The 26,045-nt window shown below is 39.1% G+C and overlaps 1 protein-coding gene and 1 non-coding gene across 3 annotated transcripts in view; one reads left to right on the forward strand and one right to left on the reverse strand.

Annotated features, from left to right (window-relative positions):
- WDR70 (WD repeat domain 70) overlaps window positions 1-26,045 on the forward strand; it is a 305,434-nt gene that overhangs the window by 11,295 nt on the left and 268,094 nt on the right. Inside the window, exons 4-5 of one of the 2 annotated variants that reach the window (XM_078066655.1) lie at window positions 598-718; window positions 10,183-10,378. In XM_078066655.1, coding sequence (XP_077922781.1) covers window positions 598-718; window positions 10,183-10,378 — 317 coding nt within the window. The remainder of the gene's footprint in view (window positions 1-597; window positions 719-10,182; window positions 10,379-26,045) is intronic. The other variant, XM_078066656.1, reaches the window with a different exon arrangement.
- Window positions 23,817-23,958, reverse strand: LOC118547559 (small nucleolar RNA SNORA67). Its single transcript, XR_004923160.1, has one exon. It is a non-coding gene; the product is annotated as a small nucleolar RNA SNORA67 (small nucleolar RNA).

Genomic DNA, 26,045 nt, shown 5'->3' on the forward strand with positions numbered 1-26,045 from the left:
TTAAGTAATCTCTATACCCAGTGCGGGGCTCAAACCCACAACCCTGAGGTCAAGTGTCACATGCTCCAGCGATTGAGCCAGTCAGGTGCCCCCTTAGATAGTGCAGTGTCATTCATATACTATTCACATGCTCATTTAGCTTAGCATATCTGTTGTTAGTTTCCCAGATTTGTATAGTTTCCATCACTATTTTTATTGGCTGTATTTAATTAAATTAATTAATTTTTAAAAGATTTTATTTATTTGTCAGTGAGAGAGATACAGAGCACAAGTAGGGGGAGCGGCAAGAAGAGGGAGAAGCAGACTCCCTGCTGAGCAGGGAGCCCAACTGGGAACTGGATCCCAGGACTCCGGGATCATGCTGGAGCCCAAGGTAGATGCTCACTGACTGAGCCACCCAGGTGTCCCTATTGGCTGTATTTTATGTTGATATACAGTAGTTCAGTTATTTTCCCAATTTGGGTATTTAGGTTGATAAGTTTTTGCTTTTAGTACCACTCTAAATTACATCTCTTTGACTGTATTAATTTTTAGCCTTTATTAATCCTGACAAATTTTGAAGTCTTAACTATTGGAAATTTTTAAAAACCTTTTCAGAAGCAAGAGAAAAAGAGGAAGAAATGAACAGAGAGAAAGAATTAAGAAGGCAAAATGAAGATATTGAACCAACATCATCGGGCTCACATGTAGTCAGAGATTGCTCCAAGTCATCTTCCAGGTGCTTGACTTTCTCAAAAAGATTCTGTTAAACTGTCATTCCCATGTAGGTGTTTAATCTTAGGTAATTGAAACTGGTAGTTTTGCAAAGAAAAAAAAAGAGGATAAAGACTGATTTTGTTCTAAGAAACTGGTATCTTTTTCTTTTTTTCTTTTATTATTTTTAAGGTTTTTATTTATTGTCAGAGGGAGAGACAGGGAGAGAGCATGCACAAACTGGGGGAGCAGCAGAGGGAGAAGCAGGCTTCCTGCTGAGCAGGGAGCCTGATGCGGGGCTCGATTTCAGGACCCTGGGATTATGACCTGAGCAGAAGGCAGACGCTTAACTGACTGAGCCACCCAGGCATCCCTATTTAAGGACTTTTAAAGGCCCTTTTGCCAGTGGCTTTCTTATATTAGGAAATAAAATAACAGTAAAAAATATAGGCAGGAGAAAACTGTTAACTTTTTCCTTCATTGAGGCATCTTGAAGTTTTGTAATTTTTGCATAATTTTAATTGCCTTAAGGCTATACATTTTTTCATGTGATTTGGATGTCTTTTAAAAAAATAAAATCTGATTACTTCTTTGCCTTAAGGCTATACATTTTTTTCTTGTGATTTTGATGTCTTTTTAAAAAATAAAATGTGATTATTTCTTTCTCCACTTGAATTTGGACCTCATGCTTTCTATGTATATTGATAAACTTGTTAGATTTGATATATTTTCTCATTCTCTAGCTTTTTAAAAAACTTGTTTTTCATTGTACAAACATTTTTTCATGTGTTTGATCATATTTTAATGTTTTTAAGATCCATTTCTTAGGCAATTATTTTTCCTCAAATAGATTATTATGCTACTTTCTTTTTTCTAGATTAATAAAAATTACTTTAAAATTTTAAATGAGATTATTATGAAGTATTTAAGACTATCAAAAAGATAATAAAGAACTGTACTCACTAGACAACTTAAGAAGTAAACTTTTATAGTGAACACTTCTTAGAACTGCCTTCTATTGCATCTCCCTCCCTTCTTGGCAGAGGTAACCAATCTTCCAAACTTAAAATATTTTTTACGTCTCTCTTTATAACATTATAACGCATTTCTATATCCCTAAGACATATATAATATATTTTTGCATATTTTAAGATCTTTCCCCTTATATGTCTAGTATAGCACTTAGCATATTATATACTATCATGTACTGTTTTTGTTATGTGTTCTTGTATAAGATTATTGACACCGTAAGGTCAGGGATGTTTTTCCCCTTAATTAAACAAAAAGTTTTTGCTATGAAGTATGTCATACATATGAAACTTTAGATATCCTGCACTTAAAGAGAACAATGAAGTCAATACCCATAGTGTAGAGCTTTACGAGTGTGTTTGAAGTCCTCTCTCTCTGCTCGTATTTCTCTCTTCTCCACTTTGTTTATCCTTCCTTCCTCTTTTTAGTAGTTTTATTAGATATAAGTATTCCTAAACAATATGATTTTTTTTTTTTTAAAGATTTTATTTATTTATTTGACAGAGAGACACAGCGAGAGAGGGAACATAAGCAGGGGGAGCGGGAGAGGGAGAAGCAGGTTTCCCGCTGAGCAGGGAGCCCAATGCGGGGCTCGATCCCAGGACCCTGGGATCATGACCTGAGCTGAAGGCAGACGCTTAACGACTGAGCCACCCAGGCGCCCCACAATATGATGTTTTATATGATTTCTTATTTTATATTGATGCTGTTAATGCTGTCATGAGTGTGTTTTTTCAAAAAAAATTTTTTTTATTCAAAAGATTTTTTTAGGGGGGCAGAGAGGAGAGGCAGAGGAAGAGGGAGAGAGAGGATCCTAAGCAGCCTCCATGCATGGAGCCCGATACAGGGCTCGATCTCATGACCCTGAGATCATGACCTGAGCTGAAATCAAGAGTTGGACACTTAACCAACTAAGCCACCCAGACACCCCACAACAAGATATTTTTGAGATATTCATGTTGACAAATGAGGCTATAGTTCATTCATATTTGATGCCGTTTGGTTTTCCTTTTAGAAATATTTTTTCCAATTTCTAGTCAATTTAGGTTGCTGTTTTTCTATATTATTATAAAATATGTTTTTAGTGACTGCCTTGTAGCCATCCTCTGTTATTTTTTTTTAAAGACCTTATTTATTTAATTGAGAGAGAGAGAGAGAGTGTGTGTGTTTGTGTGTGTGTGAGCTGGTGGGGGTGCGCGAGGGGAGTGGTGAGGAGCAGAGGGAGAGAGAGAATCTCAAGCAGAGTCTGCGCTGAGCATGAAGCCCAATGTGGGTCTCCATCTCACCACCCCGAGATCATGACCTGAGCCGAAATCAAGAGTCGGATGCTTAACGGACTGAGCCACCCAGGCGCCCCATCGTCCTCTGTTTTATATGTACAGAAGTTCCTCTTTCTTCCTCCCTCCTTTCCTTTCATAGAAGCTTATTGAATACACCACAAGGGAGCGGTAGTCAGGGCAATGACGCAGAGACTGTCTGCTGTACAAAAGTTTCTTTAGAGCATGTATCTAATAGTAGACTTGGTAGGTCTTTGAGTTAAATACATATTTATCTTTACCAGATTTGGCTCAGTTATTTTCTAAAGCATTTATATCCATTTACAGTACCACCAGCAGAGTGCAAAAGTTCCTGTTGCTCCACATCCTTGCCCACACCCATTATTGTTACACATTTGTATTTTTGCCAGTCTGATTGTTGTGAAGTGATACCTTTATGGTGTTGATTTGCATTTTGCTGGTTACCAGTGTAGTTGTGCAACATTTTAAAAGTTTTTTTTTTAATATATTTTTTCTTCTGAAGATACAATAAGAACTGTATGGTCTGCAAGAGTTTCTACTGAGTTGCTTGATGTTTATTATTATTAATTTTTATTTTTCAATGGTGGTTTTTAAATAGAAGTTTCAAATTTTAATGTGTTATAGTTTACTAATCTTCTTTTGTGGTGTTTCTGTGTTTTTTTTTTTAAGATTTATTTATTTGAGAAAGAGAGAGCGTGCACTGGGGGAGGAGCAGAGGGGAAGGGAGAGAAGCAGACCCCTCGCTGAACTTGGAGCTTGGTGCAGGGCTGATTCCATGACCCTGAGATCACCACCCGAGTGGAAACCAAGAGTCCAGTGCCCAATGGACTGAGCCACCCAGGCACCCCTGTGGTGTTTTTGTGTTTTAAGAAATGAGTCCTTACCCTGAAATCATAAAATAACTTCCTATTTTTTTTTTTTTTAAGATTTTATTTATTGGGGCACCTGGGTGGTTCAGTCGGGTAAGCATCTGCCTTTGGCTTAGGTCAAGATCTTGGGGTCCTGGGATCGAACCCCGCATCGGGCACCCTGATCAGCAGGGAGTCTGCTTCTCCCTCTCCCTCTGCCTCTCCCCCGCCCAATCATGCTCTCGCTTGTGGGTGCTCTCTCTCAAATGAATAAATACAAAATCTTTAAAAAATGATTTTATTTATTTGAGAGAGTGTGTGCCCGCATGAGCAGGGGGGAGGGGCAGAGAGAGAAGCAGACTCCCTGCTGAGCAGGGAGCTCAACCTAGGGCTTGATCCCAGATCTTGACCCGAGCCCATGGCAGATGCTTAACCAACTGAGTCACCCAGGCGCCCCAGCTTCCTATGTTTTTTTCCTAAAGTTTTCAAGTTTCGTGTTTCATATTTAGGTCTTTAATCAATGTCGAATTGCTTTTAAGTTGTCATCCAGTTCTATTTTTCCTTCATGTGGATAATCAATTTTCCCAGCCCCTTTATTTTTGATTTTTGAAAAATTTTATTTAATAGACTTTATTTTTTAGATCAGTTTTAGGCTCATAGCAAAATTGAGCAGAAGGTACAGAGGTTTTTTTCCATATACCCCCTGCCCTCCTACATTCATAGACTCCCTTATCATCATCAACATCCTCCACCAGAGTGGTACATTTGTTAGAATTGATGAACCTGTGCTGACATGTCATCATCACTTAGAATCCGTAGTTTACGTGACGGTTCACTCTTTGATGTTGTACATTCTGTGGGTTTGGACAGATAAGTAATGACATGTAGCCATAGTATCAGTCAGAGTAGTTTCAGTGCCCTAAACATCCTCTGGGCTCTACCTATTCATTCCTGCCTCTTCCTAACTCCTAGCAACCACTGATATTTTAAATTTTTATTGAAGTAATTTATACACATTACAAAATCAAACATTATAAAGCTTCATTTTCCCCTGTTAATTCTTGCTTCCCAGAGAAAATTATTTCAGATTTTTTTTCATCTTTTATTTACCTTCGTATTTCTAAATCGTAACTTTTGTGTCTGGCTTCTTTCACTTTGTAAGATGTTTTCAAGGTTCGTGTTTTATCAGAACTTCATTCCTTTAAATGGCTGAATAGGATTCCAGTGTATGTGTATACCACAGTTTGTTTATCCATTTGTTGATGAACATTTGGATTGTTTTCATTTTTTTTTTTTTAAAGATTTTATTTATTTGACAGAGAGAGACACAGGGAGAGGGGGAACACAAACAAGGGGAGTGGGAGAGAGAGAAGCAGGCTTCCTGCGAAGCAGGGAGCCCGATGCGGGGCTCGATCCCAGGACCCCAAGGTCATGACCTGAGCCGAAGGCAGACGCTTAACGACTAAGCCACTCAGGCGCTCCTAGATTGTTTTCACCTTTTGAGTACTGTGAGTGCAATGAACATTAGTGTACAAGTATGTTTTTGAGTCTTTGTTTTTAATTCTTTTGAGTATATACCTAGGAGTGGAATTTATAGGTCATATGGTAATTTTATGTTTAACTTTCTTTTTTGAGGAATTGCCAAACTGTTACACAGTGGTTGCACCATTTTACATTCTTATCAGCAATGTATGAGGATTCCAGTTTTTTTACATTCTTCCCATTAGTTATTTTCCATTTTCTTATGTTTTTATTGTAGTCATCCTAGTAGGTATGAAGTGGTATCTCATTGTTTTTTATTTTCATTTCCCTAATATCTAATGATGTTGAGCATCTTTTGATGTGTTTATTGGCCATTTGCATATATTCTTTGGAGAAATAACGAAGTCCTGTAACCATTTTTAAATTGGTTTGTCTTTCTGTTGTTGAATTATAGGAGTTCTTTATATATTCTGGTTATTAAACTGTTATTCTGTATATGATTTGCAGATATTTTCTCCCCTTCTATAGATTGTCTTTTCACTTTTTTTTTTTAAAAGATTTTTTTATTTGTCAGAACACAAGCTGGGGGAGCGGCAGGCAGAGGGAGAAGAAGGCTCCCCGTTGAGCCAGGAGCCTGATGCAGGACTCGATCCCAGGACCCTGGGATCATGACCTGAGCTGAAGGCAGAGGCTTAACTGACTGAGCCACCCAGGCGTACTGTCTTTTCACTTTCTTAAATATATATATTTTTAAAATAAACTCTATGCCACATGTGGGGCTTGAACTCACAATCCCCAAGATCAAGAGTCACATTCTCTCCCAACGGAGCCAGCCAGAACCCCTGTCTTTTCACTTTCTTAATAATGTACTTTGATGCATTAAAGTTTTTAGTTTTGATGAAGTCCAACTTACATATTTTTCCCCCTTGTTTTCTTTTAAGAGTTTTATGGTTTTATTTATTTTTATTTTTTTATTTTTTAAAGATTTTATTTATTTGACAGAGAGAGAGGGAGCACAAGCAGGCAGAGCGGTAGGGAGAGGGAGAAGCAGACTCCCTGCTGAGCAGGGAGCCTGATGTGGGGCTCAATCCCAGCACCCTGGGGTCATGACCTGAGCCGAAGGTAGATGCTTAACCGGCTGAGTCACCCAGGTGCCCCAACAACAGAATTATTCTGACACTGAAAAAAGGATAGTGGTATAAGGAATTTTAGGGAAATTGAGCATGTCAGGATTTTTTTAAATCATATTAGCCTTCTTACGTAGCAGGGTGTTTTCTATTTTATTTTATGGATGTTCAGCAATCATTGCATGGTGATCATCTTCACTATCTTTAAATGCATACTTGTTATATATAAATTATTTCTTATAATTTGAATTTGGTTCTGGAATTCCTCTTCTCTCTCTCTCTCTCTCTTTTTTTAAAATTTTATTTGAGAGAGAGAGATAGGGAGAGAGAGCACAAGCAGGGGGTTGGGGAGAGGGAGAAGCAGGCTCCCCACTGAGCAGTGAGCTGGATGTGGGGCTCAATCCCAGGACCCTGGGATCATGACTTAAGCCGAAGGCAGGTGCTTAATTGACTGAGCCACCCAGGTGCCTCTCCTGCTTTCTTGGCTGTATTTCATTCAGTCCTATATATTTTAAACAAGTTTCAGGCTAGTTTTTTACCTTGTAGTATATTAAGAGTCTGTTTCACAAAACATACAAATAATTTTTTTTTGAGATTTTATTTTCTTAAGTAATCTCTACACCCAGTGTAGAGGGCTTGAACCCACAACCCTGAGATTGAGAGTTGCATGTTCCACCAACTGAGCCAGCCAGACACCCCCACAAAACATACAAATAATTAAAAAAAAAAAACAAAACCTACAGTGTTATTAAAATTTGGTTTAGAGGAAGTCATCTAAGACTACCACTTTTTTGGCTTTAAAGAAATAGTGTATGGATGGAAGTTTCCATTTAAATATCAAATACTGGAAAGAAATACTTATTCTATGAAATATAGCTGTAGGATAGGAGAGAAATAATTGATATATTCCAAATCTGTAAGGTAGGAATCATTTAGACATTTGCATTTCCTCTAAAGAAATTAGTACCAGGGGCGCCTGGGTGGCTCAATTGGTTGGGTGTCTGCCTTTGGCTCAGGTCATGATCCCAGGGTCCTGGGATCAAGCCCCGAGTTGGGCTGCCTGCTCAGTGGGGAGCCTGCTTGTCCCTCTTCCTCTGCCTGCTACTCCCCCTGCTTGTGCTCTCTCTCTGTGTCAAATAAATAAAATTAAAAAAAAAAAATTGGGGCGCCTGGGTGGCTCAGTCGTTAAGCATCTGCCTTTGGCTCAGATCATGATCCCAGGGTCCTGGGATCGAGCCCCACATCGGGCTCCCTGCTCAGCGGGAAGCCTGCTTCTCCCTCTCCCACTCCCCTTGCTTGTGTTCACTCTCTCTCTGTCTCTCTCTCTGTCAAATAATTAAGTCTTTAAAAAAAGAAAAAAAAGAAATTAGTACCAGAAACAATGAATTTTGGTTATGAATTTAGTCTATATTGAAATTGTATAATTACATATTTAGTGCTTAGCTAAACTCTCTTTTAAAAAGTCAGCTGAGGGGCACCTGGGCAGCTCAGTCAGTTCAGCATCTGCCTTCAGCTCAGGTTATGATCCCGGGGTCCTGGAATTGAACCCCACGTCAGGCTCCCTGCTTAGCGGGGAGTCTGCTTGTCCCTCTCCTGCTGCCACTCCCCCTGCTTGTGCTTTTTTTCTCTCTCTCTCAAATAAATAAAATCTTAAAAAAATTAAAAGTCAGCTGAGAAAAATAACTAGGTTTTGACTCCTCTGTTTTCTCATCAGATACATATTGTTTCTCAGGCTCTGGTTCATATTTTGGTACCACGTTGAATTTAGGAGTATTTTAAACATGGAATGTGTTCTGTTTTCTGTCACGGACATTTTTGGACATAATTTCATGGACTCTGTTTTTCAGAAATTGAAAATATGTTAAAAATTGTTTATTTTTTTGGCTTATGTACATTAGAAGCAAAAAGACAGAAATGGAACTAGAAGCTGCATAGAAGCTGACACATTCCATTCAGTTTCGTGTCAGTATTAGGACTGTATAATCAGCCATGAAATCAACTTGGATTCATTTAGTTCTTAGTTCAGTGCTAGTTAAACTCAGTTAAAGCCTCGGTGCTAAAGATTAATAGTTTAGAGCTCTCTATGCTCTGAATAATTTTGCATTAAGCAAGTCTGTGATTTCTAAATTAGTATAGCTGGGAATTTGTGACTTAATGACAAGGGAGAAAATTTTGGAGTGTGACTACTTTAATAAAAATCTCTTCAGTCAGTCATTCAACTGTTACTTATTGAGCGTCTGTTGTGGGTTAGGCACTACTTTAGGCATTGGGGCTACAGCAATTAGCAAGTCAGATGAGCTCTCTGAGCTCATATTGTTGTGGGGTATCTGAGGAGACTGGATAACAGATTATAAACAACTAAGTAACCAATTAAATAAGATAGTTTAGTGAGGTATGTGATAAAGATTAGTAAGATAATGAAGATAATGGTGACTGATAGGGCTGTGTTTGATAAAGTTTAGACAGGGGGCATATAAGGCCTCTTTGAGGAGGTGATACTTGAGGAGACCTGAATGAAGAGAAAGAGGCCCATTTAACAGTCACTTCCAGCAGAGGGGACTGCAAGTGCAAAGACCCTCATGCTGGACCAAGCTTAACCTATTCAATTTGAAAGAAGGCCTGTGGGGATGGAGCACAGTGAGCTAAACCATGGCAAAAACAAAGAGAAATTCTCTTTGTGGAGGTTTGCTTGCTCCAAGCAAAGATAGGACCCTTTGTATACGGATAACATGTATGTAAGTATGTACTCCCTTCAGTATTCAACTTAGATGAAAATCAAAATAAAAATCCCATTTTTTTCTTCAGTGGATATTGAGTGCCTGTTATATGTCAGGCATCGTTTAGGTGCTAGAGACAGCAATGAATGCAGCAGAGAGCAATTTCTGCTTTCATGGAGCTTATATACTAGAAATATTTTAGTAGAAGATAATAATACTTTGAGTTTTATAAAATATTTGATATATTAATTGAAGTAATTAGGAACGCAATTCTCAATCCTTTGGGATGGGGTAAGAGAGAGGGTGGATGGTGGACTTTCAGAATGCCTAGAGGTGTGTGATAAAGACCTTAATGAAAGTGTGTAACAGTTCACAGGTGTTCTGGGTAGAAAAACATTGAGAATCAGTGTAATACTCTCTAGTGTAAGATAGTTTTAGAATCCAAGGATGCTACAAAGAACATTTTAGCAACTCAGTAAACTTGAATTAAAACAAATAATTTGTATTTCAGAAAATATATTGAAACGTTTTGGGAGTAATATTAACTTTCTTACATGGCTGGCTTTATTTGCTCCTGTGGTAAACAGTGATTGGATTCAGATATAGTGAACAGAAACATTGGTTATCTTGGGGGTTTTCTTTCTTATGGATGTAGTATTTTGTAGTTTTTCTTCCACATTCCAGTTGTTCTGCTGGCTCTTTATGAGTGAGGATGCCCTAATGGGCCTCTAACATATAATTGCTGTGACTTTAATTTATGTTTAGGTTAAGATAAGTAGATAAAAGAAACTTCTACTTTCTTAAGATAAAATAATATGAGTTACACATTGAATGCTTGAATTACAAATTTAACAAATTACACATTAATTAATTAAAATTAAAACTCAGTTGTTAAAAGGAGAGGCAGGGTTTCCTGGGAAATCAGTACTACCTCTAGAGTGTGTTCTTTGTTGCAGCAGAGGCAAAGAGTTTGTTTCTGTATTTTCAGGGATACAAGCAGCAGTGAGAGTGAGGAGAGTTCTGGTTCTTCTGATGATGAATTAATTGGCCCTCCTTTACCCCTTAAAATGATGGAAGAACCAAGTAATCATATTGAGGAAGATATCCTCGGTCCTTTACCTCCACCTCTTTATGAAGAAGTAGAAGAAGATGATGATGATGACGGTGATTCAGAGGAGGAGGAAGTAAGTATTTCAGTAGTAATTTAACAATTCATTGTAGTAGTGTAGGGATCAATTCCCTGCTCTTATTCATGAGTGAGAGCAAATAAAGAACAGTTTTGAGTTTACTACTGATAGCCCTTGTTGAAAGAACTCTAAAGGATGTACTTCAGGAACAAGGAAATATAACTCAGAAATAATAAATGGGCAGCAGGAAGCAATGTCTTAAAAAAGGAGTTAATTAATAGACATTTTGTTAAATCTATATAAGCAATGAGTATAAATAATAGTAATGAATAAATTTAGGGGTTTTTTTTTAAGATTTTATTTATTCATTTGAGAGGGAGAGACAGAGAGCATGAGCAGGGGGAGCAGCAGAGGCAGAGGGAGAAGCAGACTCCCCGCTGAGCAGGGATCCCAATGTGGGGCTCGATCCCAGGACCCTGAGATTGCAACCCGAGCCAGAGGCAGTTGCTTTACCATTTGAGCCACCCAGGCACCCCAGGGGGATTTTTTTTTTTTTAAAGATTTTTTTATTTATTTGACAGAGAGAGAGAGACAGCAAGAGAGGGAACACAAGCAGGGGGAGTGGGAGAGGGAGAAGCAGGCTTCCCGCAGAGCAGGGAGCCCGATGCGGGGCTCGATCCCAGGACCCTGGGATCATGACCTGAGCCGAAGGCAGACGCCTAACGACTGAGCCACCCAGGCGCCCCGGTTTTTTGTTTTTTTTTTTTTTTTTTAAAGATTTTATCTATTAGAGAGCACGCGTGAGCTCGCCCACTCACTCGCATGAGTGGGGGGAGGGGCAGAGGGAGAAGCAGACTCCCCGCTGAGCAGGGAGCCCTATGCGGGGCTCCATCCCAGGACCCATGAAATCAAGATTTGAGCTGAAGTCAGCTGCTTAACCAACTGAGCCACGCAGGTGCCCCGATTTAGGGGGATTTAAAAACAAAGTGGATCTAAAATTATTGTGAGTAATGACGTGGAAGATAGGACAGTGGGATCAGTTCATTCAGTTTGAAGGCCTGTATTATTTGGGAGGAGGCTAGAGCTATTAATTAACTTCAAACTAGTTTAAGTATGCAAATCGTAATTTTAAGAGTAATTGCCAAAGAATAGAAATAAATTGTATAACCTCAAAAGAGTAAAAGAAAACATGAAGAAAACCATTGGTATACTTTGTGTATTTGAGACCCCGAGTGGATCATTTTTTAATACCACCCTCCTCTGTGGTAAATTATTTTCAGTAATGATTATGAGATGAAACAAATAATGATCAGAAAAGAAACAGCTTTTGGGTCGCCTGGGTGGCTCAGTCGTTGGGCATCTGCCTTCGGCTCAGGTCATGATCCCAGGGTCCTGGGATCGAGCCCCGCATCGGGCTCCCTGCTCGGCGGAAAGCCTGTTTCTCCCTCTCCCTCTCCCCCTGCTTGTGTTCCCTCTCTCGCTCTCTCTCTCTCTCTCTCTCTCAAATAAATAAATAAAATCTTTAAAAAAAAGAAAAGAAAAGAAACAGCTTTTGCAAATCTGTCAGTGACTTCACAAAATCGGCATTCTTTGCATATTCTTATTCAATACCAATGTGTCAGATTTGTCAATTTATGTTAATTCATAGTTAATCAAAGAAAGCTTTTTAAAGATTTTTTATTTGTTATTTTAGAGAGAGAGCATGAGAACGGGGAGGTGCAGAGGGGGAGGGAGAAAGAATCTCAAGCGGACTCCATGCTGAGGGCGGAGCCAAACGTAGGGCTCGAACTCATCACCCTGAGATCATGACCTGAGCGTTAACCAAGAGTCGGACGCTTAACCAACTGAACTACCCAGGCACCCCTGATCAAAGAAAGCTTTTAATTTTAATTTTGAAAAATTTTTTTCACGTGAAACATGAGATGTGTGTGTGTATGTATGTGTTTTAAGGTTCTTTACAGAAAATGCACCCCTTTACTGTGTGCGCCACTTCCACTGCAATACTCTTAATGTGCCATTGAAGAAGACTCAACCATTCCAGTAAAAGACAGGAAAGAAGAAAAAGAAAGTAGAGGTAAATCTTGGTAAATAGAGATAAAAAAGAAATAAGGTGGTAGGCATGAATACAGATATATCAGTGTTCACAAAAGATGTAAGTGGACTCAACTTGCCACTTAAAATTCTCAGATTAAATTTAAAAATTCAGATATATTCTGTTTACGAGTGATACACCTAAAATGTAATGACGTGGAAAGGTTGAGAGAAAGAGGAATAAAAAATAGCAGGAAATGGGGCGCCTGGGTGGCTCAGTTGGTTAAGCGACTGCCTTCGGCTCAGGTCATGATCCTGGAGTCCCGGGATCGAGTCCCGCATCGGGCTCCCTGCTCAGCAGGGAGTCTGCTTCTCCCTCTGACCCTCCCCCTTCTCATGCTCTCTCTCTCTATCTCATTCTCTCTCTCAAATAAATAAACAAAATCTTTAAAAAAAAAAAAAAAGGAAAATACTAACCAAGAGATAACTGATTAATCTTATAAAACTAACTTAAGACAAAATAGTCTTTAAGTCATCATTAGTCTAATTAGCCAAATGAATGTCATTACTTAATGGTAAAGGGAACAATTTATCCTCCAGGAAAATTTGGCATTCCTTAGCCTCTGTGAATTTAACACAATATATTTAAAGCAAAAATTGACAGAATTAGGGCACCTGGGTGGCTCAGTTGGTTAAGCGACTGCCTTTGGCTCAGGTCATGATCCTGGAGTCCTGGGATCGAGCCCTGCATCGGGCTCCCTGCTCAGCAGGGACTCTGCTTCTCCCTCTGACCCTCTCCCCTCTCACGTACTCTCTCTCTCTCTCATTCTCTCAAATAAATAAATCTAAAAAAAAAAAAAATTGACAGAATTAATGAGGAATAGATAAATCTACAATCATAATGGGAGATTCAGAAATTGTTAAGACAACAGTAAGAGTATAGTAGTGAACAATACAAATGCATGTTTTTTCAACTGAACATATATAGAACCCTTGTCTAATATTTTCTTTTCAAGCACATATGGATAAATCAGAAGTAAGAAGAGGCTCACATCTAGGTCACAACATGCTATGGACATGAGAAAGATGTACTTAATTATTTTGGGTAGTTCACAGAGTAGATTATATGTAGGTTGATCATGAAATGTGAGAATATTGTGAGTGAATGTTTGTGTACTCTCTAAATTCATGTGTTGAAGCCCTAACCCCCAATGTGGCTGCATTTGGACATGAGACTCTTTGGAAGTAATTAAGGTTACATTAGGTTGTAAGGGTGGACCCTGGTCTTATAGGTTTAGTGTGCTTATAAGAAGAGAAACACCACAGAGCCAGGTATGCATATAACAAAGCAAGAAGGTGGGCATGTACAAGGCAAGAAGAAAGCCCTCAACAGAAACTAAATTACCTTGATCTTGGACTTCTAGCCTCCAGAACTGTGAGAAAATAAATTTCTGATGATTAGCCATCTAGCTTGTGGTATTTTGTTATGGTAACCTGAGCTGATTAATACAGGTTTGCAAGGCTGACAAGAGGCTGGGGAACAGAGAATGGAAAAAAAGAAGGGTATTGTGAGCAGGCAGAAAATTGCTATAGTGAAGGCTCGATGTATGCAAGTACATGTTATGGTGGTGAAATGTCATGTGATTAGTGCATGGCTGAGTTTTCTTTTTAGGGTTAAGTGGAAAGATGAGGCTGATGAGATCAAATTCAGAGATCAGGACACAGAAGAGCGGCTTTCTGGAGGGCATGGAATTTGAATGAGCCTTGTAGAGGGTTACATTTTGATGAGCATGGTGGGGATAGGCCACATCCTGTGTATGAAGAGTAAATGGCAGGAACAAAGGCATAATTTATAAGGTTAGATTTCAGATGATGCAAAAATCAACTTGCCTAGAATAGAAAGTTGATAAAGAAGATCAGACCTTTGACATAGAACTGATGTGTGAGTAAACCCAAAGTACAGCTATGCAGAGAAGTGCATGCTTAGGTATGGGACTTCAAAGCTCGTTTGTAAGCTTTAGCCTTTCATGGCTGTAATTCAAGCATTTTAGGAGACTGAATAACAGTTTTCTGGGTGTGTGGGTTTTTTTGTTTGTTTTGTTTCCTGTTCTTTTTTTTTAAGATTTTATTTACTTATTTGAGAGAAAGGGAGAGAGTGTGTGAGAGAGAGCAAGCAAGCATAAGCGTGGGGGAGGGCAGAGAGAGAAGGAGAAGCCGGCTCCCCTCTGAGCAGGGAGCCCGATGTGGAGCTCGATCCCAGGACCCTAAGATCATGACCTGAGCCAAAATCAAGAGTCAGACGCTTAACTGACTGAGCCAACCAGGAGCCCCTGTTTTCTGTGTGTGTGTGTTTTTTTAAATAAGGTTATATGCATTGAGTCTTTTGAAAGAAAATTGTTGTCTTTTTATGGGTGTGCCTTTTTTTGTAAACATAGTAAAAGAAAGTGCTGATGAAATAATATGCAAAGCAAGGCTGTTGATGAATGTTCCAATAATAGCCTTAATTTTAAAGTGTGCACTAATTGATAATTAAAGTTTATTTGCATTGTTAATGGATTAACTAAAACTTTGGAAGGGAGACAAAACAGGAGTGGGAGATAACTTATGTCTATTACAATCCTCCTTCTGTTTCTCTTTTGGATGTATATCATAACCAGCATTTCCAGGGCTAGGGCAGAGATGGTGGGTGAAGCAGACAGTTTGGAAATTTGGAAATGTTGTGAATGTGGCTTTGCAGTGCCCTTCTTAGATTTGGATAAATTATATTGGCCTTGAATGGAGTTGTTCAGTTTTCAGACTGTGCTTTAATAGTAGTAGATGGGTGGCAACCTTAGGGTGTTTTTTTAGGTTCTGAGTGAAAACTTTTCTACTGCTTGTATTTGATATGTGGGATATTGGCAGCCTTCTGGAGTTAGGGATCATAGGCAAGGGAAAGCTGCTATTACCATCTTGAATGTGAATGTTGTGGGATCTAGACAGACAAATTAGCATGATTTATTTTAGGTTATTTGCATAGCAGTGTTTGGCCTGTGTCAACATTGAATTCAAGTATTTCTGGGTTTTGAAGGAATCTTGTTTTTAATGGTTGGTTAGACTTAGGACCTGGTAATTTATTGATTCAGAAACTGAATTTAGTTCTTTCAGGCAATCAGTTTGGGGTAATGCTAAACAAAATTATAGGAGATTGTTTTATGTATCAGAATGCTAGTTAATATTTTCACAGTTTGGGATATATCAGAATTGTCCCTCCTCTCCTTGATTTCCTCTCCTTTTTTCTCCCATGCTTCGTTTCATCACCACTGATGTTTTGTGCCTTTATTTCCTTTTGTGTTTTCAGCCCTTTCCTTTCTACCGGCTCTTGGCTTTAAGCTTGCAAACATACTAAAATCTTCCTTTAATTCAGTTTTCCCTCCAAGCTACTGTCCAATTTCCTCTTTCTCGCCATATGTTTCAAAAGCAGTATCTGTATTGCCACCTCTGCTTTGTCACATTTTCTCCTGAAATCTTTGTCAGTTTTTGCCCTTATAATTTTACTGAAATTGTCCTCCCACAGATCCTCACTGGCAAAATCAAAATATCCTAATCCAAAGGCCATTTTTCTGTTCTCATTCTGTACCTCTGCAATATTGGACAGCATTGATTTCTTCTTTCTTGAAACTCTTTCTTTGCCATTTATATATACTGTTAGTTTGCTGCCTCTCTCTTTGTTTATTCAATAGATATTTATTTAGCACTTTTTTTCTTTAAAGATTTTATTTGTCAGTGAGAGAGAGGGAGAGAGAGACAGAGAGCAAGCACAAGCAGGGGGAGTGGCAGGCAGAAGGAGAAGCAGGCTCTCCGCGGAGCAAGGAACCCGATGCGGGACTCGATCCCAGGACCCTGGGATCATGACCTGAGCTGAAGGCAGAGGCTTAACGACTGAGCCACCCAGGCGCCCCTATTCAGCACTTTTTATGAGTCAGGTACTTTCCAGGTGTTGGGGATACAGCAGTGAATAAAGCCAACAAGTCCCTGCTCCGATGGTGCTTACATTTCAGCTAGAGTCTCTTTTACTATTTCATATTTCCTCACATTTCCCCAACCATAAGCATTCCCTGAGGATCCATCCTTGCTTGCCATGTTATTTCATGTTTGGCCTGGGTGGAGTCTCCTCCATCTTCTTGTCCTCATGACTCCTCTTCACTGAGAGCAGCTGGAAGCATTGCCCCATCTCATTTGAACTTTAGACCCAGCTTTCTAACGACTCATGAAACATGTCCACATTTAAGCTCCAACATTATTCTAAATTCAACTTCTAAGATCAACCTCAGGCTTTTATTTTCTTCCACTTAAACTTTTGCTGAAGCCACTTAGCTTGTCTCTTTGCCTTTAGGATCTTCTGTTCAATCCCTTTTCCTCACTGCTTTAAGATTAAACTATTTGTAACACGAGTCACATTGCAAATAATAGTACTCAATCCCTAAATGAGGGAAAATAAACTACCACAGCCGGCAGGACTCCATCTGGGGATTCTTGAATACAATTTATTTTGTTGCTCAGAAACTTGTAAGCACTGTGGCCTTTTATTTTTTTATTTTTAAGATTTTATTTATTTATTTGACAGAGAGAGAGAGCACAAGCAGGGGGAGTGGCAGGCAGAGGGAGAAGCAGACTCCCCACTGAGCAGGGAGCCCAATGTGGGGCTCGATCCCAGGACCCTGGGATCATGACCTGAGCTGAAGGCAGACGCTTAACCCACTGAGCCACCCAGGCGCCCTGCACTGTGGCCTTTTAGAGAGACATTCTACTTAGGAGGAAAGCAGTCAAGCTCACATATTTGACTGGCTAAATATTTCAATAGGTATTATTGAATTAATGGAAAAAATTTTTTCTTTTTTTTTCATTAACATATAATGTATTATTTGTTTCAGGGGTACAAGTCTGTGATTCATCAGTCTTATACAATTCACAGCACTCACCATAGCACATACCTTCCCCAGTGTCCATCACCCAGCCACCCACCCCCTCCACTCAGCAACCCTGTTTGTTTCCTGAGATTAAGAGTCTCTTATGGTTTGTCTCCCTCTCTGGTTTCATCTTGTTTCATTTTTCCATCCCTTCCCCTATGATCCTCTGTCTTGTTTCTCAAATTCCTCATATCAGGGGCACCTGGGTGGTTCAGTTGTTAAGCATCTGCCTTAGGCTCAGTTTGTGATCCCAGGACCCTGGGATCGACCCCCACATCGGGCTCCCTGCTCAGTGGGAAGCCTGCTTCTCCCTCTCCCACTCTCCCTGCTTGTATTCCTTCTCTTGCTGTCTCTCGCTCTGTCAAATAAATAAATAAAATCTTTAAAAAAAAATTCCTCATATCAGTGAGATCATATGGTAATTGTCTTTCTCTGATTGACTTATTTCGCTTAGCATAATACCCTCTAGTTCCATCCACATCGTGGCAAATGGCAAGATTTCATTTTTTGATGTCTGCGTAATATTCCATTGTATAGGGGCGCCTGGGTGGCTCAGTCGTTAAGTGTCTGCCTTCGGCTCAGGTCATGATCCCAGGGTCCTGGGATTGAGCCCCATGTCGGGCTCTCTGCTCACTGGGAAGCCTGCTTCTCCCTCTCCCACTCCCCCTGCTTGTGTTCCCTCTCTCGCTGTGTCTCTCTCTGTCAAAATAAATAAAATCTTTAAAAAAAAATATTCCATTGTATATACATACCACATCTTCTTTATCCATTCATCTGTTGATGGACATCTAGGCTCTTTCTATAGTTTGGCTATTGTGGACATTGCTGCTATAAACATCAGGGTGCATGTGCCCCTTTGGATCCCTACATTTGTATCTTTGGGGTAAATACCCAGTAGTGCAATTGCTGGGTTGTAGGGTACCTCTATTTTCAACTTTTTGAGGAACCTTCATACTGTTTTCCAGAGTGGCTGCACCAGCTTGCATTCCCACCAACAGTGTAGGAGCGTTCCCCTTTCAATGGAAAAATATTTTTAAAATAACCTTTTTTTTTTTTTTTTTAACCCAGTGGTTCTTAGTATGAATGTAAGAATCACCTTTGGTACAATTAAAAAATATGTATGCTTCGATTTGTTAATCTGGAGATGGGTTCAGTAGGACTGGGGTGGATCCTGCCCCAACACCTGCAATGTATGTTGTAACAAAAGGCTCCACAGGTAAGCCTCTTCCCAGTTCACCTGTTGCACTGCCTCTTCCCAATCCGCTGTGGCTGCTTACTTAAATAATTTAACTATATTAGGGTACCTCTATAAGTTTTGACCTGTATCGTGTATCATGGATATTTAAGGACATGGGATATTGCTTACAGAGTAATGTTTCTCAAAAAGAAGGATATGGTGTTGCTGCCTTGTTTCTCTGTGACAGCGAGTCCGCTGTTTTCATATAAGACTTGTAAGAGGGGCGCCTGGGTGGCTCAGTTATTAAGTGTCGCTTTTGGCTCAGGTCATGGTCCCGGGGTCCTGGGATTGAGCCCCACATCAGGCTCCCTGCTGTTGGGAGCCTGCTTCTCCCTCTCTCACTCCCCCTGTTTGTGTTCCCTCTCTCGCTGTGTCTCTCTCTCTGTCAAATAAATAAATAAAATCTTAAAAAAAAAAAAAAAAAGACTTGTAAGAATATTCTTTCTCCCAAATAACTTAGAAGTAACATTTATTTTGATTATTATTTTGCAAAAAATATTTCTTCCATAATATGTGGTGGTTGATTGTCTTTAGAAGTGTTACTGTTAGTTGCTTTTGACATGAGAGAGATGGTAAACGCCTGGCCTTTTGTATCATATCCAGTTTTAGATCTTTTTATGTTTATCTTGAATTATACCTATTAAATCATAACCATCATGGTTTGTGAAGGACTATGAACAGGTAAATAGTCTAGGAGTTGAGCCAGTAGCTCTGACAGTTGTTTTTATTACTGAAACTATATTACCAAGTATTGAGAACCTTAAAAATCTTACTTCCTTTAATCTCAGTAATATTACTTCTGGGATTCTAACCTGAGGAAATTTGGAAAAAGCTTTATGCCCAAAGATATTTATCATAGTACTATTTATAATAATGATTTTCAGAATGTGTTTCATGGGAGTGGTGGGTTGGGGCATTGGATCTCCTATCTATTTTCATTTGAGGGAACTGAGAGCATGTCCATATCACTGGTGGTACCAGGAAACTGACTTCTTGACTTAAGTGCACTTCATGTATTTCTAATAAGCTGACTGTGCAGAAAGTGAAATTTGTTCTGGCTTTTAAAGGCAAAATATAAATAAATTTTAGGTTTATGTTTTGTTGGGCTTGCTGAGAGCTTCCTCTTGTCAGAAAGTTTTCATGTCTAAAAATGTTTGAAAATAATAGACATGTGAAATATTAGAATAATTAGAAATAATGTGAATGCATGTCTAGTAACAGGAGGAAGGACAAACAAATTGTTGTTTAGTTATAAAATATATAGTCATTGAACGTGTTTAATAAGAGCTTTCAATAGCGCTCGGGAACGATGTAGAACTGTCTAGACAGTATGATTTCAAAAATTAAATGATACATATGCATGGAAAAAAGTATTTAATTGCTTGTTTCTGAATTGTGGGAATGAAGATAATGTGTTTTTTTTTCCTGCCTCATACTTTTCTATTCTTTTCTAGTTTCCATATTGATCATAAGTTGTGCATGTGATTAGAAACAAATAGTGGGGTTACATTCAGTTAACATTCCTTCCTTATAAGTCAATTAAGATCTTAACTTAAAAATTAGAATAGATACGGTGATGGGCATTAAGGAGGGCACTTTGTGTTACTACAACTGATGAATCACTAAATTCTACCCCTGAAACTAATAATACACTCTATTTTAACTAAATTGAATTTAAATAAAAAACTAAAAAAGAGAGAAGAAAGGAAAAAAATTAGAACAGATACAGAAAAAACTCCAAACAGAATATTGAACATAAATATAAAATAAATCTTCAGTACTGTGAATAAATTCCTATCTTACCTTGTTCCAAAAAGAATTTAATGAAGTGAAATGCTATACAAAAGCATAAATTAGGAACAATGAAGGAAAATAGAAAAGCAAGAACATAAATAAAATTAACATAAAACATAGGAAGCAGAGTTCTAAATATTTGCTAATGGGTAGGTCACAAAACCTAGTCACCATCATTGGTTACTCTCTTTCCTTCCTGCCCCACATCAATTCATTACAAGTCTTATTAGCTCTATCTCCAGCCAGATCGCTCCTTTTCTGTCCATCTCCTTTACTACCACCTTAGTGAATCCAGTTATCACTCCAACAGCAGTAGCCACTTAGATGGTCTCCCAGCTTCCACTGTTAACTGGAGTATTATAATAGTAATCCAGGCAGTAAAAAGAAGTAACATATAGATACAGGGAAACAATATAGAGTAGTGTTTAAGAGAGTGGATTTTGGAGCCACATGGAGCTTTCACTTTCAAGCTGTGTGACTTTGGGCACGTTACTTAACCTCTCTTGTGTCTTTCTTTCCTCCTCTGTAAAATGGGGCTAATAAAATACTCAACTGGAATTTTGTAGACGATTCAATGAGTGAATGAATGTATTTGGAACCCTTAGAATGGTGCCTGTTATTTGTCATCATGGTCATCTATTTATATATATAACAAAAAGTGAATAAAAAATTTTTAATGTGATTTTTAATAAAAACATCTAAAAATGAAACTAAAAGGAAACTTTAATAGCTTATTAAGTAATTCATTCATGCTTCCTGCCAGCAGTCAGGATTATAAATAATGAAGGAGCATTAGAGGTATTCCCTTTAAAATCTGGCATAAAAGATGGTAACTGTTGCATTATTATTCGAGACATTTTTGCCAATTAAACAAGTCAAATTGAAGTAATCAAAATTGCATATTAGGAAGAAGTGAGATTATTGTATTTAGTGTGACTCTACCTAAAATAAAAAAGAACTAATCAAAACATTTATAACAGATTAATTTATAGTAGTCAGTTTATTTTTATTTTATTTTATTTTTTTTGTATACAATTTAAAGGATTAATGAAAAAAAGATACCTGTTTTACAACAGGAACAACAACAGCGAATTAGGAGTAAGCTTAGTGGAAGATATGTCTGAATATAAATAACAGTATAAAGCTTTTCAGTACAAAAAAGAATTTAAGTAAATAAGAACCATTAAAAATCAGTAAATATTTCTCATTTTTTCCCCCCACAGAGGTTAAATTATTTGCCCAGTTTGCTTATTTGCTCACTTACCTAGCTATTAAATGATAGAGTTGCTATTTAAACCCAGGCCCTCTATGCTTTTAACATTACTATGCTACCTCCCTTAACTTGGAAGCCGTGGAGTTGGGCTGTGAGCCCGTTTTAAGGGGCCGACCTATCTATCAGTTAGTACCTTACAGCAGTCCCCCCTTATCTGTGGGGGATGCATTCCAAAATCCCCAGTGGATTCCTGAAACCAGAGATGATACCAAACCCTGTGTATACTATGTTTTTTCCTATACGTATATATCTGTGATAAAGTTTAGTTTGTAAACTAGGCACAGTAAGAGATGAACAACAGCTGATGATAAAATAGAACAGTTATAACGATATACTGTAATAAGAGGTGAATATGGTCTCTATCGAAATACTTACCTTGTGATGATGTGAGGTGATAAAATGCCTATGTGACGAGGTGAAGTGAGGTGAATGACATAGGCATTGGTGCTACAGTATGTTAGGCTACAATTGACCTTCTGAACTTGGTTGACAGTGGGTAATGAAACTGGAAAGCAAAACTGTGTTAAGGGAGGACTACTGTATTATGTACTTTGGCTGCTGCTGACAAAATGGAAAATAACAATGGCTTAAACAAGATAGAAGTCTTTTCTTTCTATCACTACATCAAAAACTAATGATGTAATGTATGGTGATTAACATAATTAAAAAAAAGAAAAAAAACACATAAATGCAATCAACTATGGACCAGAACTAGTTTGTGGGTCCAGGGTACCACAGATTAGCTTGCTTCCATCCTTTTGTTCTGCCATCCTCAATAATGTGGGCTTCAAGATGTACGCTCAAACTGTAACCATGATTTTTGCATTTTTGTGAGCAGGAATGCAGAAGGGATAAAGAAGGCTACTGATTTTGAACTTAATCTTTTACATGGGAAATATAATATTTACTTTAGGAAGCTAAGATTGTAGCTAAAATTCAGTGCTTCCATTAGAAAGGATGGATGATATGGAGTGGGGGGAGCCATTTAGCAACTCTAGTGAGCATAAATTTATATTCAGTGTTTGGTGCTTTCGGTTATAGTAATGGCAAATTATTTTTTAGAAAAAAATTTCAGCCATTGTGAATAGTTCTTTACTATTGTATGATGTAGACTTACTTGATTTTATTTTGTTCACTGTAAATGTATTATAGCTACTGTTCTCCAAAGGAACAGAAGATGTAAAATTTGTGGGTACTAATGCAATCTTTAAACTCTTGGGATTGGTTACTATATTAGCATGCATGAATTTCATTTGATTTTTTTTTTAGTTTAGTTATTGTACTATTTTTTCTTAAGAAATGAGTTGCAGTCTTTTTGGTTCATTTTGTTAAAGAAAGAATCCCTAAAACTAGCCCCAAGGCTAGCCCTAAGATATAGTCAAGTTCAACTAGATATTTGTCAGGTTCATTTATACAGAGAATCATTGAAATACTCATAAGGGAAATGGAGTTACAGAAATGGACTTTTTAAGGGGCGCCTGGGTGGCTCAGTCATTAAGCGTCTGCCTTCGGCTCAGGTCATGATCCCAGGGTCCTGGGATCGAGCCCCACATCGAGCCCCACATCGGGCTCCCTGCTCAGCAGGAAGCCTGCTTCTCCCTCCTCTCCCACTCCCCCTGTTTGTGTTCCCTGTCTCGCTGTGTCTCTCTCTGTCAAATAAATAAGTAAAATCTTTAAAATAAAAAAAAAAGGAAATGGACTTTTAAAAACTTTACAGGATTCCTTTTTTTATTTTTAAAAATAATTTAAAATATATATTTTTATTTTTTATTTTTTGCTTCAAAAAGTGACCTTTATTCAAAGGAGAAAAGAAAAATGACCTGATGTCCATCCCTTGGCTCCCTTCCCTCCCCCCTCCTGCTCCTCTTTAGCCCCCCCACCCCAAACCCTGAGTAGGGCTAGGTAGGAGGACAGCCACTCAGATAAGGTCAGCAACACTGAGGGGCATCTCCTCACTGGAGGTGTTGTAGAAGGTCTTGATGTCTCGAAGAGTCTTCTTGTCTTCTTCTGTCACCATGATAGCCTCACGCTTACAGCCAAATTGGCCACCACGACTGATTCTGTGGATATAGTTTTCCCTGTTGGTGGGAAGGTCATAGTTGATGACTAAAGAAACCTGCTGCACATCAGTGCTCTGGCTTAGGTCAAGAGAGAGGACAACTTCAGTGTGTGAATGAGAAAAGGACACAGTCTATCCAAAAGAATTTGAAGTATCTGTGTAGGCAGCCAAAGGAACACAAAGAAAGCAAACACCCCCTCTTCTCCAAAAACGTAAGGCATGCCAGATTTTATTCCAAGTTGCTACTTCCTGAAGAGGGGCGTGAGCAGGCCCTTTGGAGAGGGAATCATCTTGGATTTTATAGAAGGCTTCCTTAACAGAGAAAGTACATTTTATTTTTTAATTTTTTTAAAAGATTTTATTTATTTGACACACAGAAAGAGCAAGTGCACAAGTAGGGGAGCAGCGGGCAGAGAGAGAGGGAGAAGCAGGCTCCCCGCTGAGCAGGAAGCCCGATGCGGCGCTCGATCCCAGGGCGCTGGGATCATGACCTGACCGGAAGGCAGATGCTTAACGACTGAGCCGCCCAGGCGTCCGAGAAAGTGTATTTTAAATGCTTCAATGTAGGGCACCTGGGTGGTTCAGTCGGTTGTGCTTCTGCCTTCGGCTCAGGTCATGATCCCGGAGTCCAGGGATCCAGCCCTGGAGTGGGCTCCCTGCTCAGCAGGGAGTCTGCTTCTCCCTCTGACCCTCACACACACTCTCTTTCTCAAATAAATAAATAAAATCTTAAAAAAAAAAAAGAAATGCTTCAATTTAGGGATATATGCTTCTTCAGTGAAGCAAGTTATACCTGTAAACAAAATTAGCAATTTTTCCTCAATTGTGTATGTGTGTTTTTAAAGGTTTTATTTATCAGAGAGAGAGAGCACAAGCACAAGGAGTGGGGAGGGGCAGAGGGAGAGGGAGAAGCCGACTCTGCTGAGCAGGGAGCTGGATGCGGGACTCGATCCCAGGACCGTGGCATCACAACCTGAGTCGAAGGCAGATGCTTAACCAACTGAGTCACCCAGGCTCCCCTCCTCAGTTGTGTTTATGATTATCATTTTTTTAAAATAAATTTTTCTGATTATATTTATTTATTTATTTATTTTTAAAGATTTTATTTATTTATTTGAGAGAGAGAGAATGAGAGAGAGAGCATGAGAGGGGGGAGGGTCAGAGGGAGAAGCAGACTTCCTGCCGAGCAGGGAGCCCGATGCGGGACTCGATCCCGGGACTCCAGGATCATGACCTGAGCCAAAGGCAGTCGCTTAACCAACTGAGCCACCCAGGCGCCCTCTGATTATATTTAAATATATTTCCCTCTTCTGTTGCTTTCCTTCTGGTATTTCTTTCATTGTTTTTTGTTTTTTAATTTTATTTTATGTTAGTCACCATACATCATTACACCATTAGTTTTTTAAAATTTTTTATTGTTATGTTAATCACCATACATTACATCATTAGTTTTTGTTGTAGTGTTCCATGATTCATTGTTTGTGTATAACACGCAGTGCTCCATGCAGAACGTGCCCTCTTTAATACCCATCACCAGGCTAACCCATCCTCCCACCCCCCTCCCCTCTAGAACCCTCAGTTTGTTTTTCAGAGTCCATTGTCTCTCATGGTTCGTCTCCCCCTCCGATTTCCGCCCTCATTCTTCCCCTCCTGCTATCTTCTTTTTTTTTTTCTTAACATATATTGCATTATTAGTTTCAGAAGTACAGGTCTGTGATTCAACAGTCTTGCACAATTCACAGCGCTCACCATAGCACATACCCTCCCCAATCTCTATCACCCAGCCACCCCATCCCTCCCACCCCCCCGACGCTCCAGCAACCCTCAGTTTGTTTCCTGAGATTAAGAATTCCTCATATCAGTGAGGTCATATGATACATGTCTTTCTCTGATTGATTTATTTCGCTCAGTATAACACCCTCCAGTTCCATCCACGTCGTTGCAAATGGCAAGATCTCATTCCTTTTGATGGCTGCATAATATTCCATTGTATATATATACCACATCTTCTTTATCCATTCATCTGTCAATGGACATCTTGGCTCTTTCCACAGTTTGGCTATTGTGGACATTGCTGCTATAAACATCGGGGTGCATGTACCCCTTTGGATCCCTACATTTGTATCTTTGGGGTAAATACCCAGTAGTGCAATTGCTGGATCCTGTGGTAGCTCTATTTTCAACTTTTTGAGGAACCTCATACTGTTTTCCAGAGTGGTTGCACCAGCTTGCATTCCCACCAACAGTGTAGGAGGGTTCCCCTTTCTCTGCATCCCCACCAACATCTGTCATTTCCTGACTTGTTAATTTTAGCCATTCTGACTGGTGTGAGGTGGTATCTCATTGAGGTTTTGATTTGGATTTCCCTGATGCCGAGCGTACAT

This window comes from Halichoerus grypus, chromosome 2 (assembly GCF_964656455.1).
Source record: "Halichoerus grypus chromosome 2, mHalGry1.hap1.1, whole genome shotgun sequence".
Taxonomy (NCBI): domain Eukaryota; kingdom Metazoa; phylum Chordata; class Mammalia; order Carnivora; family Phocidae; genus Halichoerus; species Halichoerus grypus.